At 44.2% G+C, this 22,536-nt stretch overlaps 1 protein-coding gene across 1 annotated transcript in view; it reads left to right on the plus strand.

The window, feature by feature from the left end:
- Positions 1-22,536, plus strand: part of MTMR7 (myotubularin related protein 7) — a 114,525-nt gene that overhangs the window by 20,746 nt on the left and 71,243 nt on the right. The window contains exons 2-3 of the mRNA XM_069744403.1: positions 10,376-10,498; positions 16,450-16,612. Of these exons, the coding sequence (XP_069600504.1) occupies positions 10,376-10,498; positions 16,450-16,612 (286 nt within the window). The remainder of the gene's footprint in view (positions 1-10,375; positions 10,499-16,449; positions 16,613-22,536) is intronic.

Raw genomic sequence — 22,536 nt, forward strand, 5'->3', positions numbered from 1 at the left:
TGATGTCGTTCAAAAGTACAACTCGTCCCGCAAAAAATAAGCCCTCACATGGCCAAATTGACGGAAAAATAAAAAAGTTATGGCTCTGGGAAGGAGGGGAGCGAAAAACGAACACGGAAAAACGAAAAATCCCCTGGTCATGAAGGGGTTAATGTTCACTCTGCACCCCATCTTGACTGAAAAAAAAAACAAATGTAGAAATTTTTTCAAATTTATTAAAAAAAAAGAAAAACTGAAGTATCACATGGTCATAACTATTCAGACCCTTTGCTCAGTATTGAGTAGAAGCACCCGTTAGAGCTAGTATAGCCATGAGTCTTCTTGGGAATGATGCAACAAGTTTTTCACACCTGGATTTGGGGATCCTCTGCCATTCTTACTTGCAGATCCTCTCCAGTTCCGTCAGGTTGGATGGTGAACGTTGGTGGACGCCATTTTCAGGTCTCTCCAGGGATGCTCAATTGGGTTTAGGTCGGGGCTCTGACTTGGCCAGTTAAAGGGACACTGTCACCTGAATTTGGAGGGAACAATCTTCAGCCATGGAGGCGGGGTTTTGGGGTTTTTGATTCACCCTTTCCTTACCCACTGGCTGCATGCTGGCTGCAATATTGGATAGAAGTTCATTCTCTGACCTCCATAGTACACGCCTGCACAAGGCAATCTTGCACAGCGCAGGCGTGTACTATGGAGGACAGAGAATGAACTTCAATCCAATATTGCAGCCAGCATGCAGCCAGCGGGTAAGGAAAGGGTGAATCAAACACCCAAAACCCCCGCCTCCATGGCTGAAGATTGTTCCCTCCAAATTCAGGTGACAGTGTCCCTTTAAGAATGGTGAAAGAGTTGTTCTGAAGAGCCACTCCTTTGTTATTTTAGCTGGGTGCTTAGGGTCATTGTCTTGTTGGAAGGTGAATCTTCAGCCAAGTCTGAGGTCCAGAGCACTCTGGAAGAGGTTTTCATCCAGGATATCTCTGTATTTAGCCGCATTCATGTTTCCTTCAATGACAAAAAGTTGTCCTGTCCCTGCAGCTGAAAAACACCCTCATAGCATGATGCTGCCACCACCATGTTTCACTGTTGGGATTGTATTGGGAAGATGATGAGCAGTGCCTGTTTTTTTCAACACATACCGCTTAGAATTATCACCAAAAAGGTCTATCTTCATCTTATCAGACCAGAGAATCTTATTTCTCATAGTCTGGGAATCCTTCATGTGTTTTTAGCAAAGTCTATGCGGGGTTTCACATGCTTTGCACTGAGGAGAGGCTTCCGTCGGGCCACTCTGCCATAAAGGTCTGACTGGTGGAGGTCTGCAGTGATAGTTGACTTTTTGGAACTTTCTCCCATGCCCCTACTGCATCTCTGGAGCTCAGCAACAGTGATCTTGGGGTTCTTCTTTACCTCTCTCACCAAAGCTCTTCTCCCACAACTGCTCAGTTTAGCTGGATGGCCAGGTCTAGGAAGACTTGTGGTGGTCCCAAACTTCTTCCATTTAAGGATTATGGAGGCCACTGTGCTCTTAAGAACCTTGAGTACTGCAGAAATTATTTTGTAACCTTGGCCAGATCTGTGCCTTGCCACAATTCTGTCTCTGAGCTCCTTGCCAGTTCCTTTGACCTCATGATTCTCATTTGGTCTGACATGCACTGTGAGCTGTGAGGTCTTATATAGACAGGTGTGCGCCTTTACAAATCAAGTCCTATCAGTTTAATTAAACACAGTTGGACTCCAATGAAGGAGTAGAACCATCTCAAGGAGGATCACAAGGAAATGGACAGCATGTGACTTAAATATGAGTGTCTGATAAAAGGGTCTGAATACTTATGACCATTTGATATTTCAGTTTTTCTTATTTAATAAATATGCAAAAATTTCTAAATTTGTTTTTTTTTCAGTCATCATGGGGTGCAGAGTGTACATTAATGAGAAAAAAATGAACTTTTTTGAATTTACCATATGGCTGCAATGAAACAAATGTGAAAAATTTAAAGGGGTCTGAATACTTTCTGTACCCACTATATTACCTCCACTGATACTTGTATCTAACAGGACACTACATAGATGAGTGACGCAAATAGTGCAGCATGGGGTTCAATCAGATGTCAGTTTTTCACGTACAGGTTCTATCCCTGTTCTTTACGGATAGTAATAGAACTCTGATCTATTAAGGTACCTTCACACTGAGCAACTTTACAACGAGAACGACAGCGATCCGTGACGTTGCAGCATCCTGGATAGCGATCTCGTTGTGTTTGACACGCAGCAGCGATCAGGATCCCGCTGTGACATCGCTGGTCGTAGCTAGAAGTCCGGAATTTTGTTTGGTCATCAGGTCGGCGTGATTCGTCATGTTTGACAGCAAAAGCAACGGTGCCAGCAATGTTTTAACATGGAGCTAACAACCGGCGAGAACGATAAGTGAGTCGCCGTTACGTCACTGGATCGCTCCTGCATCGTTCTGGTGTTGCCGTGTTTGACGTCTCCTAGCGACCTAAACAGCGACGCTGCAGCGATCAGCTCGTTGTCTATATCGCTGCAGTGTCGCTTAGTGTAACGGTACCTTTAGAGTCTATTTTGGGGATTGATTAATCTGATTTGATTCGAGTCATGGATAGCACTCAGTTGCCATTCATGTGCTATCCAATTTTCAAGGACTATTTGATTGGAGAAGCAGGAGAAACGTCCATCAGTTTTTTTTCCAAACGAGAAAAACTTATGAAAAAACTGACTCGACACTGATGAAAATCTTATAAAAAAAATGATGAAACTCAGATCACTTTTAGCTTACCAGAAAATCAGTGATGTCTGAATGTGCTCTTAAGGCTATGTGCACCCGGTGCGGATTTGCCTGTGGAATTTTCTGCACGGAATTTTCCTCTCTTGGCAGAAAACGCAGGTGAAAATCCGTTCAGATTTGATGCCCTTTTTACCCGGATTTTCATATTTTTTCTCATGCGGATTTGTATGCGTTTTTGTAAGCTAAATAAAGATCTACTATTTAACAAAAAAAAAAGAATTGTGATGTCATTTCTTTGTCCAACCTCTTCTTTTACATACTCCATTGAATACCATAATATCATCACATACCATGTTCAAATATAATGTTTACACACACAAAACAAATATAAGTGAATATCTATAGATTGATGTATCTATAGATAGATATATCTGTAGATACAGTGCCTTGCGAAAGTACTCAGCCCCCTAGAACGCCCGACTTTTCAGTTTTTGAATTTCCACAAAAATTTAAAATAACCAATAAATTTCGTTCAACTTCACAATTGTGTTCCACTTGTTGTTGATTCTTCACCAAAAATTTAAATTTGGTATCTTTATGTTTGAAGCATGATATGTGGGAAAAGGTTGAAAAGTTCCAGGGGGCCGAATACTTTCGCAAGTCACTGTATCTATCTGTAGATATATCTATATATCTATAGATATACTGTATCTATAGATAGATATATAATACCAAGCCCAATGTTTAGTAATAAACATAATAAATTATACATAAAGAGTTAAATAAAGATACACACACTCAAAATCTGCGTTAGGCCAGGGTCACACTTGCGAGTAACTCGCACGAGTCTTGCACCTCAGTACCCGGCACTGCTGCCGCCACTCGGACCGGAGCGCTCAGCTGCATAGAAATACATGAAACCGCACACATTCCGGTGCCGGATATTGAGGTGCCCTCGTGCGAGTTTCTCGCAATTGTCACCTCGGCCTTAAATGCAATATCTGTTTAATTTCAAAAAAAGGGAAAAAAATGGTGTGGGCTCCCACGTAATTTTCAAAACCAAAGGGGGAAAGCCAGCAACAGCCGATGTTTATAGCCTGGGAAGGGGGTAATACCCATGGAGCTTCCCTGGCTATTAATATCAGCTAACAGCTGTATATTTTGCCTTTACTGGCTATTAAAATAGGGGAGCCCCCCCCCAAAAAATGACGTGGGGTCCCCCTATGATTAATAACCAGAGAAGGCTACGCAGACAGCTGCGGGCTGATATTAATAGCCTAGGAAGGGACCATAGATATTGCCCCTCCGGCTACAAACACCAGCTGTCGGCCGCCCCAGAAATGGCGCATCTTAGATGCGCCAATTCCAGCGCTAAGCCCCTCTTCCCGCTCCATTACTTATCCTATACATCCCCTGGCAAAAATTATGTAAACACCGGCCTTGGAGGATGTTCATTCAGTTGTTTAATTTTTTAAAAAAAAAAAAAGCAGATCACAGACATGGCACAAAACTAAAGTCATTTCAAATGGCAACTTTCTGGCTTTAAGAAACACTAAAAGAAATCAAGAACAAAAATTGTGGTAGTCAGTAATGCCTACACACAGACCCGCGCGCACACACAGCCGCACACACCCGCAGACCCCCGCACACACACAGATAAACACAGACACCCACAAGCAGACACGCACATCTTTTCCGCATGCACGTAGTCTCTGCCCACACACTCTTCCTCCCTATCTGCAGCGTTTTTCGCACGCAACTCCGCAGCAAAACTGCAAATCTTTCTACTCCTATGGTTTTGCTGCGGATTTGACTGACTCAATGTAAGTCAATGGTTGCAGAAACGCTGCAGATCTGCAAAAAGAATTGACATGCAGAAAATAAAACGCTGCGAATCCGCGCTGATTTTTCCGCAGCATGTGCACACGAATTCTGGATTTCCTATTGACTAACATTGGTTGTGCACTACACTACAGATTTGATGCAATTCCGCGCTTCCAAAAACGCTGCGGATCTGCATAAAAATCTGCAACATGTGCACATAGCCTAAGTTTTTGAAAAATCCTCGGATTGCGTGCGTTTTTTGTGCGGATTTCACCTGCGGTTTTACACCTGCGGATTCCTATTATGGAGCAGGTGTAAAACGCTGCGGAATCCGCACAAAGTATTGACATGCTGTGGAAAATACAATGCAGCGTTTCCACACGGTATTTTCCGCAGCATGGGCACAGCGGATTTGATTTTCCATAGGTTTACATGGTACTGTAAACCTGATGGAAAACTGCTGCGAATCTGCAATGTGTGCACATACCTTTACTTTTCACCTTCACTACATTTTTGATAATAGATCAAGTCTTAACTACGTTTGGCCATTTTTCTTGTCGGAGAATGACAAAAATATCCCCAAAGAAATGTCACATTTCATCACTTTTAGGCCATGTTCACACAGTGCGTTTTTTACCGCGGAAACGCAGCGGTTTTGCCGCTGCGGTTCCGCGGCTGTTTTCCATGCAGGGTACAGTACACTGTACCCTATGGAAAACAGGACCCACTGTGCACATGGTCCTGAATTGAAAAAAAAAAACCGCACTGATTAGCTGCGGTAAAAAAGAAGTACCATGTCACTTCTTTTTGTAAAACAGCAGCGGTTCTGCACCCATAGACCTCCATTGTGAGGTCAAACCCGCAGTAAAACCCGCAGATCAAAAATAGATCTGCGGGTTTTATTGCGGTTCGTAGTGCAGAACCGCTGCAGCAGGAAGTGCGGGGAAGCGGGCGGAAGTGCGTGGGTGGAGTGTGGCTGCCCCGATCCCACCCCCCCATGCTCCGATGCCCCTCCCCCGTGCTCCGATGTCACCCCCCCCCATGCTCCGATGCCCCCCCCGTGCTCCGATGCCCCCCCGTGCCCTAATCTCCCCCCCTTATACTTACCCGGCCACCCGGTGTCCATCCGGCCGTCTTCTCCCTGGGCGCCGCCATCTTGCAAAATGGCGGGCGCATGCGCAGTGCGCCCGCCGAATCTGCCGGCCGGCAGATTCGTTACAAAGTGCATTTTGATCACTGAGATATAACCTATCTCAGTGATCAAAATAAAAAAAATAGTAAATGACACCCCCCCCCCTTTGTCACCCCCATAGGTAGGGACAATAAAAAAAAGAATTTTTTTTTTTTTTTTCACTAAGGTTAGAATAGGGTTAGGGGTAGGGTTAGGGTTAGGGGTAGGGTTAGGGGTAGGGGTAGGGTTAGGGGTAGGGTTAGGGTATTTTCAGCCATTTTAACCCTAAAAAAATTCCTAGAAAACACACAGACTCTGGCTAGAAAACTGCATCAAAAAACGCATCAAAAAAGGACCAAAAAAGGACCAAAAAAAGGACCTGCGTTTTCTGCCAAGAGCTGCAGTTTTTTAAAAAACAGTCCTGAAAAAAAAAGGATGGAAATCAGGAACGTGTGAACATACCCTTAGGGTCGGTTCATGCAACAATATAAAAAAATTGTTCCGATTTTCATCCAGAAAGTGGGACAATTTTGTAATCTGTGTGTTGTCCGTTTGCAATCCTTATTTTTTTACAGCATTAGATATTAACCATTTACAGTTTCCTGTGTTACAGAATTGCAGTGTATCAGTAAAAACCGGTTGCCATACTGTGGCTCTGATTTTTTTTTTTTTTTGCGCACCCATAGATTTGAATGGGCGAGTCTCATCCAATTTACGAAGGAAACTATTCCATGCTGAGATTTTTTTCACATGCTCATCTGCACTGCCCCATTGAGTAACATCGGTCCAGGTGCTGTCCATTTTTTTCACATACTAGGACTCGGAAACATAGCTGTGTGAGCAAGCTCTTCCAGACTTTTTAGAACGCAGTTCACACCAAAGCATGGTGTATTATTTTACCAAGAAAATGGGGGCCATTTTGTACAATATGAACTAATCTGTGAAAAAGAGTGGTATTCACCTGCGCTGTCTACAAAAATGAACAATAAAATGAAAAATAGATAAATAAATGAATAAGAGAGCACTTACTTAACCCCTTACCGGCATCGGACGTACTATACCGTCCGATGCCGGCTCCCCTGCTTTGATGCAGGGCTCCGCGGTGAGCCCGCACCAAAGCCGGGACATGTCAGCTGTTTTGAACAGCTGACATGTGCCCGTAATAGGCGCGGGCAGAATCGCGATCTGCCCGCACCTATTAACTAGTTAAATGCCGCTGTCAAACGCAGACAGCGGCATTTAACTACCGCTTCCGGCCGGGCGGCCGGAAATGACGTCATCGCCGACCCCCGTCACATGTCCGGGGGTCGGCGATGCGTCTCCATTGTAGCCATAGAGGTCCTTGAGACCTCTATGGTTACTGATTGCCCGTCGCTGTGAGCGCCACCCTGTGGTCGGCGCTCACAGCACACGTGCAATTCTGCTACATAGCAGCGATCAGCAGATCGCTGCTATGTAGCAGAGCCGATCGTGCTGTGCCTGCTTCTAGCCTCCCATGGAGGCTATTGAAGCATGGCAAAAGTTAAAAAAAAAAGTTTAAAAAAAATGTGAAAAAAATAAAAAAAACATAAAAGTTTAAATCACCCCCCTTTCGCCCCAATCAAAATAAATCAATAAAAAAAATATCAAATCTACGCATATTTGGTATCGCCGCGCTCAGAATTGCCCGATCTATCAAATAAAAAAAAGTATTAACCTGATCGCTAAACAGCGTAGCGGGAAAAAAACTCGAAACGCCAGAATTACGTTTTTTGTCGCCGCGACATTGCATTAAAATGCAATAACGGGCGATCAAAAGAACGTATCTGCACCGAAATGCTATCATTAAAAACGTCATCTCGGCACGCAAAAAATAAGCCCTCAACCGACCCCAGATCACGAAAAATGGAGACGCTACGAGTATCGGAAAATGGCGCAATTTTTTTTTTTTTTTTTTTTTAGCAAAGTTTGGAATTTTTTTTCACCACTTAGATAAAAAATAACCTAGTCATGTTTGGTGTCATTTTGGCAGGTCATTTTTAGCATTTAGTGAACCTAGCAAAAAAGCCAAACAAAAAACCAATGTGGGATTGCACTTTTTTTGCAATTTCACCGCACTTGGAATTTTTTTCCCGTTTTCTAGTACACGACATGCTAAAACCAATGATGTCGTTCAAAAGAACAACTCGTCCCGCAAAAAATAAGCCCTCACATGGCCAAATTGACGGAAAAATAAAAAAGTTATGGCTCTGGGAAGGAGGGGAGCGAAAAACGAACACGGAAAAACGAAAAATCCCCCGGTCATGAAGGGGTTAATGAGTAATCATTAGTTATGCAGTGGATGTTGTAATAGGTTCTTAAAGTACAACCAGAATCTTAGGGGAATGAGGAGAGAAAAAAAAAAGGGTAAATGTTTGTATTGGTGAATATAGTGAGACTAAATAGATTCATAATATATACTCACTCAGATATTAAATGGAAATGTGCAATGAAGAGACGTGATCCCTGTGTATCTGCAATTGGTGCGGGTATTGTGATGACCACAGTTGCTTAATCTTCAGAGGTTTGTAGTAGATGCCCTTGCTTAAATAAATGTACAACCTTTATAGGTGTGGTTTTTAACCCCTTTCTGCCAGCTGACGGAATAGTACGTCAGCTGGCAGATCCCCTGCTTTGAGGTGGGCTCGGCGGTGAGCCCACCTCAAAGCCGCGACATGTCAGCTGTTTTGTACAGCTGACATGTGCGCGCAATGAGCGTGAGCGGAATCGCGATCCGCCCGCGCCCATTAACTAGTTAAATGCCGCCGTCAAGCGCTGACTTCCGCACGGCCGGAAATGCTCGCACTGCTGACCCCCGTCATATGATCGGGGGTCAGCGGTGCATTGCCATAACAACCAGAGGTCTCCCTGAGACCTCTATGGTTGTTGATGGCCGATTGCTTTGAGCGCCACCCTGTGGTCGGCGTTCAAAGCAACCCTGCATTTCTGCTACATAGAGCTGATCTGTGCATCACCTCTATGTAGCAGAGGCGATCGAGTTGTGCATGCTTCTAGCCTCCTGTGGAGGCTATTGAAGCATGCCAAAATTTAAAAAAAAAAGTGATTAAAAATATAAAAAAATATATAAAAGTTCAAATCACCCCCCTTTCGCCCCAATCAAAATAAAACAATTAAAAAAAAATCCCCAAACATACACATATTTGGTATCGCCGCGTTCAGAATCGCCCGATCAATCAATAAAAACAAAGGATTAACCTGACCACTAAATGGCGTAGCGAAAAAAAAATCAAAACGCCAAAATTACGTTTTTTTGGTCGCCGCGACATTGCATTAAAACGCAAAAACGGGCGATCAAAAGAAAGTATCTACACTAAAACAGTATCATTAAAAACGCCAGCTCGGCACGCAAAAAATAAGCCCTCACCTGACCCCAGATCACGAAAATTGGAGACGCTACGGGTATCGGAAAATGGCGCAATATTTTTTATTTTTTTTTATTTTTTAAGCAAACTTTGGAATTTTTTGTCACCACTTAGATAAAAAATAACCTAGACATGTTAGGTGTCTATGAACTCGTAATGACATGGAGAATCATAATGGCAGGTTAGCTTTAGCATTTGGTGAACCTAGCAAAAAAGACAAACAAAAAACAAGTGTGAGATTGCACTTTTTTTGCAATTTCATCACACTTGGAATTTTTTTCCCGTTTTCTGTTACATGGCATGGTAAAACCAATGGTATCGTTCAAAAGTACATCTCGTCCCGCAAAAAATAAGCCCTCACATGGCCATATTGACGGAAAAATAAAAAAAGTTATGGCTCTGGGAAGGAGGGGAGCAAAAAATGAAAATTGAAAAGCGGAAAAAGCTCCGGGGGTGAAGGGGTTAAATAAATGCGGTCTAGTTTTCCCAGTACACAATAAACTTACTGCTGGTGGGAGTAGCGCAGGATTCCGTTAGGTTAAGGTAGTAAGATGACCGTCAGGTGCTGGCTGACAAGGATTACTGTGATTAGAATGGATTGCCCATATGTTGAGATGAGGAGAAATGCTCCCCTAGTATGTTGGAGCACTAATATGCCACAATTGCTATGTGCACATAAAATATGCTGTACTCACTGAGGTGCTGAGTGCGGAGGGAAGCGGTTCCGGAAAGTCTGAGCCACCGCTAGGTGTAGCGCTATGACAGAGCGGTGGGTTAAGGAGAGAGTGGCGGCAGCAGCCGTGCGACCGCGAGACCTTGCGTGCCCCGGCCGGATGCAGCGCGGAGGTAGCGGCCGGAGAGGATGGGTGGAGCTGCTGGTGACGTCACCACGCTACGGGGCTACAGAGGACAGGTGTGCTAGTATAGCTAGTCAGCAAACCAATGCATTTCAAGGGCTCTGGCCCTCTTCATCAGGGTTAAACTTAACTCTGAAGATTAAGCAACCGTGGTCATCACAATACCCGCACCAATTGCAGATACATTTTTGTAGACAGCGCAGGTGAATACCACTCTTTTTCATTTTATATACTTTACAGGTCTACACAGAACCTGTCACAATCACCAGCAGCACTCTACATTCAGCAATTTTGTTTCCCCACTAGGGACTATCGGGAGCGCCAGTGCTTTTTACTTTCTTTTTTAATGAACTAATGTGTTCGTGTTTCTTTTTAACTCCTTAAGGTTGAAAATGTCCGCCTGCTTGACCGGATATCCTCTAGAAAGCCCGTGTTGGGAACCTTGTATCTCACAGCAACGCATGTCATCTTTGTGGAAAATATCTCAGAAACTCGCAAGGAAACTTGGGTTAGTTCACATTTATTTAGTATTTTGTAGAGATATAAAATATATGGACATTTTGTTACCTTTCATTAATTAATTTCTTCCCACATTTGTAACGTGCGATAGTGTATGGAGCAGTGCCTGCTAAACAATGGAGGAGTTGTGGCGCTTGATAGAGCATTATCGCTCCTTCGTTCAGGTGATTGGTGGGTCAGACCCCTATGGCGATATTGATGGTCTACCTTATCGATAATTTAGCTCCAGAATTGGATGGGTGTTGAGAATTGCACACCTTAGGGGACATTTATTATTGTATTTGCACCAAAATGTTTAAAAATTAAAACATTTAATTCACATAAAAGCTTAAGTCAAATTTATTAGTGGTTTACACCTATTACTACACTATTTTAGTACGTAAGCCAACAATCTACTATATAATTGTCTAAGGGTCACGTCTTTCTGTCTGTCTGTCCTTCTGTCTGTCACGGATATTCATTGGTCGCGGCCTCTGTCTGTCATGGAATCCAAGTCGCTGATTGGTCTCGCCAGCTGCCTGTCATGGCTGCCGCGACCAATCAGCGACGGGTACAGTCCGATTAGTGCCTCCCCTACTCCCCTGCAGTCACAGTGCCCGCCGCCCGCTCCATACTCCCCGCACCGCAGTCAGTGTGCCCGCCGCCCGCTCCATACTCCCCGCACCGCAGTCAGTGTGCCCGCTCCATACTCCCCGCACCGCAGTCAGTGTGCCCGCTCCATACTCCCCGCACCGCAGTCAGTGTGCCCGCTCCATACTCCCCGCACCGCAGTCAGTGTGCCCGCTCCATACTCCCCGCACCGCAGTCAGTGTGCCCGCTCCATACTCCCCGCACCGCAGTCAGTGTGCCTGCTCCATACTCCCCGCACCGCAGTCAGTGTGCCCGCCGCCCGCTCCATACTCCCCGCACCGCAGTCAGTGTGCCCGCCGCCCGCTCCATACTCCCCGCAGTCAGTGTGCCCGCCGCCCGCTCCATACTCCCCGCAGTCAGCGCCCGCTCCATACTCCCCTCCGGTCACTGCTCACACAGGATTAATGCCAGCGGTAACGGACCGCGTTATGCCGCGGGTAACGCACTCCGTAACTGCTGCTATTAACCCTGTGTGACCAAGTTTTTACTATTGATGCTGCCTATGCAGCATCAATAGTAAAAAGATGTAATGTTAAAAATAATAAAAAAAAAACAAAAAAACCTGCTATTCTCCTCTTCTGTCGTTGAACGATGCGCTTGCGCCGGCCGACATCTTCCGTTTCCAGAGATGCATTGCGAACTTACCCAGAAGAATTAGCAGTCTCGCGAGACCGCTAAGTCATCTGGGTAATTTCGCAATGCATCCTGGGAATGGAAGATGGCGGCCGCATCGCACAGCTTCGCTGGATCCCAGGGGTGAGTATATAACTATTTTTTATTTTAATTATTTTTTTTAACAGGGATATGGTGCACACACTGCTAAATACTGCGTGGGCAGTGTTATATACCTACGTGGCTGGGCAATATACTACGTGGCTGGGCAATATACTACGTGGCTGGGCAATATACTACGTGGCTGGGCAATATACTACGTGGCTCTGTGCTGAATACTACGTTGCTGGGCAATATACTACGTGACTGGGCAATATACTACGTGGCTCTGTGCTTAATACTACGTCGCTGGGCAATATAGTACGTCGCTGGGCAATATAGTACGTCGCTGGGCAATATACTACGTCGCTGGGCAATATACTACGTGACTGGGCAATATACTACGTGGCTGGGCAATATACTACGTGGCTCTGTGCTGAATACTACGTTGCTGGGCAATATACTACGTGACTGGGCAATATACTACGTGGCTCTGTGCTTAATACTACGTCGCTGGGCAATATAGTACGTCGCTGGGCAATATAGTACGTCGCTGGGCAATATACTACGTCGCTGGGCAATATACTACGTGACTGGGCAATATACTACGTGACTGGGCAATATACTACGTGACTGGGCAATATACTACGTGACTGGGCAATATACTACGCGACTGGGCAATATACTACGTGGCTCTGTGCTGAATACTACGTTGCTGGGCAATATACTACGTGACTGGGCAATATACTACGTGACTGGGCAATATACTACGTGGCTCTGTGCTGAATACTACGTTGCTGGGCAATATACTACGTGACTGGGCAATATACTACGTCGCTGGGCAATATACTACGTGACTGGGCAGTATACTACGTGGCTGGGCAGTATACTACGTGGCTGGGCAGTATACTACGTGACTGGGCAATATACTACGTGACTGGGCAATATACTACGTGACTGGGCAATATACTACGTGGCTGGGCAATATACTACGTGACTGGGCAATATACTACGTGGTTGGGCAATATACTACGTGGTTGGGCAATATACTACGTGGTTGGGCAATACAGGTCCTTCTCAAAAAATTAGCATATAGTGTTAAATTTCATTATTTACCATAATGTAATGATTACAATTAAACTTTCATATATTATAGATTCATTATCCACCAACTGAAATTTGACAGGTCTTTTATTGTTTTAATACTGATGATTTTGGCATACAACTCCTGATAACCCAAAAAACCTGTCTCAATAAATTAGCATATTTCACCCATCCAATCAAATAAAAGTGTTTTTTAATAACAAACAAAAAAACCAACAAATAATAATGTTCAGTTATGCACTCAATACTTGGTCGGGAATCCTTTGGCAGAAATGACTGCTTCAATGCGGCGTGGCATGGAGGCAATCAGCCTGTGACACTGCTGAGATGTTATGGAGGCCCAGGATGCTTCAATAGCGGCCTTAAGCTCATCCAGAGTGTTGGGTCTTGCGTCTCTCAACTTTCTCTTCACAATATCCCACAGATTCTCTATGGGGTTCAGGTCAGGAGAGTTGGCAGGCCAATTGAGCACAGTAATACCATGGTCAGTAAACCATTTACCAGTGGTTTTGGCACTGTGAGCAGGTGCCAGGTCGTACTGAAAAATGAAATCTTCATCTCCATAAAGCATTTCAGCCGATGGAAGCATGAAGTGCTCCAAAATCTCCTGATAGCTAGCTGCATTGACCCTGCCCTTGATGAAACACAGTGGACCAACACCAGCAGCTGACATGGCACCCCACACCATCACTGACTGTGGGTACTTGACACTGGACTTCAGGCATTTTGGCATTTCCTTCTCCCCAGTCTTCCTCCAGACTCTGGCACCTTGATTTCCGAATGACATGCAAAATTTGCTTTCATCAGAAAAAAGTACTTGGGACCACTTAGCAACAGTCCAGTGCTGCTTCTCTGTAGCCCAGGTCAGGCGCCTCTGCCGCTGTTTATGGTTCAAAAGTGGCTTTACCTGGGGAATGCGGCACCTGTAGCCCATTTCCTGCACACGCCTGTGCACGGTGGCTCTGGATGTTTCCACACCAGACTCAGTCCACTGCTTTCTCAGGTTCCCCAAGGTCTGGAATCGGTCCTTCTCCACAATCTTCCTCAGGGTCCGGTCTCCTCTTCTCGTTGTACAGCGTTTTCTGCCACATTGTTTCCTTCCAACAGACTTACCATTGAGGTGCCTTGATACAGCACTCTGGGAACAGCCTATTTGTTGAGAAATTTCTTTCTGGGTCTTACCCTCTTGCTTGAGGGTGTCAATGATGGCCTTCTTGACATCTGTCAGGTCGCTAGTCTTACCCATGATGGGGGTTTTGAGTAATGAACCAGGCAGGGAGTTTATAAAAGCCTCAGGTATCTTTTGCATGTGTTTAGAGTTAATTAGTTGATTCAGAAGATTAGGGTAATAGGTCGTTTAGAGAACCTTTTCTTGATATGCTAATTTATTGAGACAGGTTTTTTGGGTTATCAGGAGTTGTATGCCAAAATCATCAGTATTAAAACAATAAAAGACCTGACAAATTTCAGTTGGTGGATAATGAATCTATAATATATGAAAGTTTAATTGTAATCATTACATTATGGTAAATAATGAAATTTAACACTATATGCTAATTTTTTGAGAAGGACCTGTATTATGTGGGCTGTGCAATATACTACGTGACTGGGCAATATACTACGTGACTGGGCAATATACTACGTGGCTGGGCAGTATACTACGTGGCTGTGCAATATACTACGTGGCTGGGCAATATACTACGTGACTGGGCAATATACTACGTGGCTGGGCAATATACTACGTGACTGGGCAATATACTACGTGGCTGGGCAATATACTACGTGGCTGGGCAATATACTACGTGACTGGGCAATATACTACGTGGCTGGGCAATATACTACGTGACTGGGCAATATACTACGTGGCTGGGCAATATACTACGTGGCTGGGCAATATACTACGTGACTGGGCAATATACTACGTGGCTGGGCAATATACTACGTGGCTGGGCAATATACTACGTGACTGGGCAATATTCTACGTGACTGGGCAATATACTACGTGGCTGGGCAATATACTACGTGGCTGGGCAATATACTACGTGGTTGGGCAATATACTACGTGGACATGCATATTCTAGAATACCCAATGCGTTAGAATCAGGCCACCATCTAGTTCAAAATAATGAGAAAGGTGGCTGTGGTCAACTTCTTGGCATAAAGTCCAGTATATTTATAAATTTAATTTCTGTATAAATTTCTCAAAACAGTTGCATCTTCTAGACAGATAACAGTTGTCTTAAAAAAGGCGTGGAATAAATACATGTAATCCCTGATTCAGATGATAAGAAATGGTCTTCAGTCTTTTGTACCCGAGTTTCATTAGTGTTAGGTCCGTGTGTCTTGTTTTACCATCAGTCTTTCATCAGTGATTTTCACTGTATTCTTTAGGCCCCTATCTGGCCTATCACGACTACTGCAAAGAGACGTATACCATGCAGTATATATATTTTTTTCGTTACAAAGGGACCTTATGGTGGACGGAAGGCTATGAATCCATCCTGATTGTGGTCACAGTCGGTCGCATACCTCCTGAATATGTGCACTTAGGCTTCCAACCATTTTTAAATTGCAAAAAAAGTTGCAATTTGGATATTTAGATTTGGGCAATATGGATAAATATTGAGTGGAGGAGACAAAGTGAGTTCTCTAGATAATCTTTGATAAATGTGAGTCTTTGTGTGCAAGTGTAAAGGTTCGCAATTTTAAATGACCGGCAACATACTTTCCGATTGGCGGCCATTTAATAACGTGTTCACACAGTCCAACCCTGCTTCAGTAGAGCACTGGTCGATCTGTAATAGGCTGACGTGCTGCCGAGAACGGTGATCTTTTGTGCAGCACAAAATATCATTTCACCCAACAAACAAGTGTTTTGCTCAGTCGTCGGATGATCGGCAGCCAGTTTACACCGCATGATTATCATGAAACGAGCGTTCTTAGGAAACCCAAGGATAATTATGCAGTGTAAATGGACCTTGACACCATTATCTTGGCAAGGGTATGTTCACAGAGAGTGGGTAAGTTGTGGATTTTCTGATATGGAAAATCCGCATCTTATTACAGTCGCAGCAAAATGGATGAGATTTGACTTTTCTCGATCGGTGCATGTACTTATTTGATTTGTGGGAAGCTAAGCTTACCTGTGGCTTGACAGTAAGGATTTTCACTGCAGATTTTATTTCGTAACCTGAAATTTACTGCAAATCACAAGCTAAATCTGCAACCAATACTTTGGAAATTGCAACAGATTCACAAAATCGAGCGTGTTTTTTTTTTTTTTTTTCTGAATTATACATGGACATACTTTAATGAATCTCTGCCATTATGTTCTTACACTTCAAGACTTTTTGCACTTTCTTATTATTGGCGTTTAATTGGCCGCGCACCTCTACCTTCTGCGTCTTCTGTCGCTGCTGCATGATCTGTCAGCGGTAAACTTAACACATTGTCAGTAATGTATCAGGTTTTCTGTGATTTCTTTTATATTTATAGATTCTTCACAGTCTGATCTCTGGGATTGAAAAACAAGCAACGACGGCTTCAGGATGTCCATTACTTCTGCGCTGTAAGAACTTCCAGATTATACAGCTCATCATCCCTCAGGAAAGAGACTGCCATGATATCTACCTATCTCTAGCCAGACTCTCGCGACCAGGTATTATATGAACAGGATTACCGGAGAATGGCAAAACGTTTGCGAGATAGTAATATATTTATATGATGAATTAACTAACACATTCCCTCTGTCTCATATATTATATTATATCATCTCTTAGCTATATCCTTTAAGGTGTGTTCACAGAATGTTTTTTTTTCAGGCAGATTTAGAGCAGTTCCCCTTTTGAAAATCTCCTGAAAATGTGCCCAGAAAATAGGGAAAAGAATGAACATATGTACAGTACTTCTATGTAAAATTAGCTCAGGCTTCTGAATGTATTTTATCCACTTAAAGGAGTTATCTAGGATTTTTATTCTTAAAATATGCCTAAGTATAAACAGGCAGGTAGTTGCTGACTACCTGCCTGTTGTGCCTGATGCCAATCTCTGCCGGCATAGAGTTGTCAATGACCGCTCCTGCCAGCGATTAAGCACCTTTCACTGACGTCACATCAGCAGCCTGGAAGAAGAGCTGTTCTGTCGATGTGGAGCACCTGAATCACCGGCAGGAGCAGTCTATGACCGCTCTGTGCCGCTTCCAGGTTTAATATTATTTATGTTTATTTCGCCAATTATTCCATGGTGCTTTATGTGTGAAAAGGGGTATGCATAATAAAAAAGAAGCACAATAATCATGAACAGTACAAGTCACCGACTGGTACTGGAGGAGAGAGGAGCGAGGGCTCACAGTCTACAAAGGAAGGGTGAGGATACGATAGGTGAGTGTAGAGCTGGTCATGCAGCAGTGTAGTGGAAAGAGTGCTACTATAGGATTTAGGCTTGTCGGAAGAGATAGGTCTTCAGGTTCCTTTTAAAGGTTTCCACAGTAGGCGAGAGTTTGGTATTTTGGGTTAGAGTTTGGGATGCTTGGGAGAAACCTTGTATGCAATTGTGTGAAGACCAGATAAGAGGGGAGTAGAGAAGGAGATTGTGTGAGAATCGGCGGTTGTGTGCAGGTAATTACCGGGAGACTAGGTTGCAGAAAGGTTGCAGTTAGCTTTATAGGCCATGGTTAGGGTTTTGAACTGGTGTCTCTGGGCTATGGGGAAGCCAGTGAAGGGATTGACATAGAGAAGAAGCTGGGAAATGGTGGGGGGATGGGTGGATTAGTCTGACAGCCGAGTTTAGGATAGATTAGAGGGGTGCAAGAGTATTAGAACGGAGGTCACAGACTAGGAATTTGCAGTAGTCAAGGCGGGAGATGAGAGCATGCACTAGTGTTTTTGTGGATTCTTGTTTAAGGGCTCTTTTCCATTTGCGAGAAAAACATCCGTGTCTCGCATGTAAAAATCAAGCTCTGGCGCCGGCACTCCAGAGCGGAGCGTGCGGCTGCGTAGCAACACATGGAGCTGCACGCTCCGCTCCCAAGTGCCGGCGCCAGATCTTGGTTTTCACATGCGAGACATGGACGTGTTTCTCGCAAATGGAGAAGAGCCCTAAGGCCGGGGACACACACAACGTATAAAAAAACGGTCCGTTTTTCACGGACGAGAATCGCACAAATGTTACCAAAACAGTGATCCGTGTGCAGTGCGAGGATGCGATTTTCTCGCATTAAATGATCCGTGTGACATCCGTGTGACATCCGTATGGCATCCGTATGGTGAGATTTTCTCACACACTTGCAAAATGAGCAAATAATGGCTGAGCCTTTCCTGTCACCTGCCCAATGCCTGAGAATTTCTCGCAAGTCACACTGATGGTCCGTGTGCTGTGCTATTTTTTCTCACCCCCATAGACTTTCATTGGCGATTCTCGGCCGAGAAACGCTGACAATCGCAGCATGCTGCGATTTCACTCGGATCCTGAATACGGCCGAGAAAATATCGGATGATGGGAGCTGCCCCATAGATTAACATTGGGACGAGTGCTATGCGATTTTTTTATCGCATTGCACTCATCCGTATTACGGTCTAGTGTGACCCCGGCCTAAGAAGTGTACTGATCCTGGAAATATTTTTGAGTTGGAGTCGGCAGGTGGTGGAAAGAGCTTGGATATGTGGGTTGAAGGAGAAAGCAGAGTCAAGGGTTACCCTGAGGCAGCGAGATTGTGATTCTGGGGAGAGTGAGCAGTCATTAACTTTGATGGATAGGTCTGTAGTGGAGGTTGATTGAGATGGGGAAGAATTATGAATTCTGTTTTGCCCATGTTAAGTTTTAGAAATCGAGCACAGAAGAAAGATGAACTAGCGGACATACATTGTGGGATTCTTTAGTAAGGAGGTGATATTGGGTCCAGAAAGGTAGAGCTGTTTGTTATCAGCACAGAGATGATACTGAAAGCCATGAGACTCTATGAGCTGCTAAAGGCCGAAGGTGTAGATGGAGAAGAGCAAGCGTCCTAGAACTGAACCTTGGGGGACACCAAAAGATAGGTAGCGAGATGAGGAGATGGTTGGTGATGGGGAGATACTGAATGTTTGTTCTACGAGGTATGAAGAGATCCAAGATAGGGTGAAGTCTGTGATGAGACTATAATAAAAGGGAATGACCCACAGTGTCGAAGGCAGAGGACATGTCAAGCAGGAGGAGGACAAAGTAGTGTTGATTGGCTTTGGCGGTCAGTAGATCATTGCTGACTTTAGTTAGGGCAGTTTTGGTTGAATGATGTGGTCGAAAACCAGATTGTAACTGGTCAAAGAGCAGGAAGAGAGGTGGGAGTTCAAGATGGACATTCTGTTCCTGTAGTTTGAGGCATGGGGAGAAGCTATAGCTAGACACAGGGGATGGGTCAAGGGAGGCTTTTTAAGGATGGGTGTGGGTGTGATAGTGGCATGTTTAAAGCATAACCGTTGCCTCTGTTAGCAGCTACCTGCCTGTTAGTTTTCAGGCACATTGTGAAAAGAAATCATGGATAACCTCTTTAAGATTTTCAAAAGTGATATTTAAGTAAAAGAAGTGAACATACCATTCTTCAGGTATTTTCTGCTTGGAAGACGCTCTAGACTTTACAATACAACCCCCAAAAGATGCCTGGAAGACATCTGGATATCTTTTTCAGCATTTTGTCACAGCTTTTGCATGAAAAACTGCTATTGTTGAATGGAATTAAAAAATGTCGGCCAGGTAAAAAAGACGGCCCCAAAAGTCACTGTGTGCACATTATAAAACTCCTAATAATTAGTTTTCTTTATTTTCTGGAGAACCCTGTTACTGAGGATCTATCGCTTCTGAGAAAAACAAAAAAGTGACAGCATATGAAATATTTTTTTTAAAATACACATCATTAAGAAATCGGGTGATTTGTCTCATTATTGGCCATGTTCACATATTCAGTATTTGTTCAGTATTTTACCTCAGTATTTATGAGCCAAAACCAGGAGTGGAACAATCAGAGGAAAAGTATAATAGAAACATATGCACCACTTCTGCATTTATCACCCACTCCTGGTTTTGGCTTACAAATACTGAGGTAAAAAAATGACCAAATACGGAAAGTGTGATGGGGCCTCACTTTGCCAGATTAAGTGCCAAATCTGGTGAGACTGTCTTCTCTGGGACTGTGAGGGGGAAATTGCAGCATCTGAATAGTAAATGTAGCCATGTGCTCAAATCTTCCACGATTTGGCTGGTATCGACCTTTTGTCAAGTAGCTGCTCTTATACAATTGGAGAATCGGGTTAGCTATTTTTTCCTCATAAATTTCCCAAAAGAGAAGTGCAAATGTGAATTAATTCCCCAGCCTCATACAAATGAAGAGATGTTGTTCCCCGTCTTCTGAACTTTTCTTAACACACGTGTGTGTATTTTGTGTGGTACACGTGTGGCAACCGTGTGCCGCATCAGTACCGTGGGAGAATGCAAGTGATGAGGTCACTGTGACAGAGTTTGAATTGCCAATCCATATCAAAAAAGAAGACAGCGCCACAACGGTCAGTGAAAAATAACTTACAGATTTAATCTGCCATCTGCGGCGACGTTTCGGTACAATGACCTTTATCAAGCACAGTCTGACACATGTTCCAACCACCATTATATACTTCTAGCACCACCCCCCATTACATAATCCACCAATAGGAGTTGTAAGGATTTCACTCACTCAGCTGCGACGGCTGACACTCAGGAGACGTGTTCCTTTAAAGTTCTCTGGGTTTATTGCTTCATAAACCATGTTGCAAACAACAGAAAACAAATAGCCTTTGGTTCAGGTAAAGAAAAACAAGTGTCCAGTTCATCCGGCTCAGTCCTGAAGCCGTAACACACTCAGGAGGGTTTCACCTCCACACATCTCTGCTGTGTAAAGGATTAGCCAGTCTTATAAAGAGCTAACCCCACCCAGTAACCCATCACATGATTAGCCATGTGGTCTGACATTACCACAGGTCCTGAAACACATATACAAGATTATGTGCAAGAAAGGAATACTCCGGGCTACATTACAGCAACCAGGCACTTATGTGGCACATACCTCCCATCGACTACAAACCCTTTAGCCATGCTACATACCTCCCCCCTCTGCCTAAAGCCGTGGGGCTTGGCACTTTCCCCCACTAAACAAGGGATTCTCGATAGGGCATCCGCATTACCGTGCAGCTTTCCGGCCCTATGTTCCACATGGAAACTGAAGTCCTGCAGGGCTAAGAACCAACGGGTGACTCTAGCATTTCTTCCTTTCGTTTCTCTCATCCACCTAAGCGGGGCATGGTCAGATACCAGTCTAAATTTACGTCCCAGCAGATAGTACCGCAATGTGTCCACTGCCCATTTTATGGCCAAGCACTCCTTCTCAACGACTGAGTAGTTCTTTTCAGATGAGGACAGCTTCCTACTCAGATAGAGAACAGGATGCTCCTCCCCATGTAGTTCTTGGGAAAGGACTGCTCCCACCCCAACATCTGAGGCATCTGTCTGAAGAATAAACTCTTTCTTGAAGTTTGGGGCCATCAGAACAGGTTGCTTACATAAAGCCTCTTTCATTTCTTGGAAGGCTGAATCTGTTTCTTCGGACCACTTAACCATTACTGATTTTGTCCCTTTTAGCAGGTCAGTCAGAGGCGCCGCCATTGTGGCGAAGTTTGGGATGAACCTCCTGTAATATCCCACGATTCCCAGGAAGGCTTTAACTTGCTTCTTGGAAACTGGTTTTGGCCATGTTTGAATTGCCTCCACTTTACTGATTTGGGGTTTTATTTCTCCATGACCCACTATGTATCCAAGGTACTTAGCTTCTTCTTTACCCAATGCACACTTCTTCGGGTTTATTGTAAATCCGGCCTCTCTTATAGCATCAAACACCGCTTGGACTTTCTCCAGATGACTCTCCCAGTCCGGGCTAAAGATGACGATATCATCTAGGTACGCAGCAGCGTATGCCTTGTGGGGTGCAAGGACTCTATCCATAGCCCTTTGGAAGGTGGCCGGAGCTCCCTGTAGGCCAAATGGCATCCGGACATACTGGAAGCATCCATCTGGTGTAGAAAACGCCGTCTTCTCCTTGGCTTCCTGTGCCATGGGGATCTGCCAATACCCCTTCGTCAAATCCAAGGTGGTTATGTACCTCTGCACTAATCCGTACCTCCCACTCCCGACTCCAAGACTTCTCCCGTGCTGCGCCAATCCTCTGGAATGCTCTACCCCAAGATATTAGGACCATCCATAATTTGCATAGTTTTAGGCGCTCGCTCAAAACACATTTGTTCAGAGCGGCCTATCACGTTCACTAATCAAAGTTATGTTATGTTTGTGTGTAGCCCATTCACTATCCCCATCTATTCCCCAACCCCTGAAGATGGCTGGACCATGATTGTAAATACATCATTGTAAATACACACCTGTACTTTGTATCTCCCCCACCTCATTGTAGATTGTAAGCTCTCACGAGCAGGGTCGTCTTATTTTGCTTTAATTATTGTATTGTTAACGTTGTTACTTATGACTTTTGTGTTTGAAACTGTTAAACTGTAAAGCGCTGCGGAATATGTT

Source organism: Ranitomeya imitator, chromosome 1 (assembly GCF_032444005.1).
Source record: "Ranitomeya imitator isolate aRanImi1 chromosome 1, aRanImi1.pri, whole genome shotgun sequence".
NCBI classification, from domain to species: domain Eukaryota; kingdom Metazoa; phylum Chordata; class Amphibia; order Anura; family Dendrobatidae; genus Ranitomeya; species Ranitomeya imitator.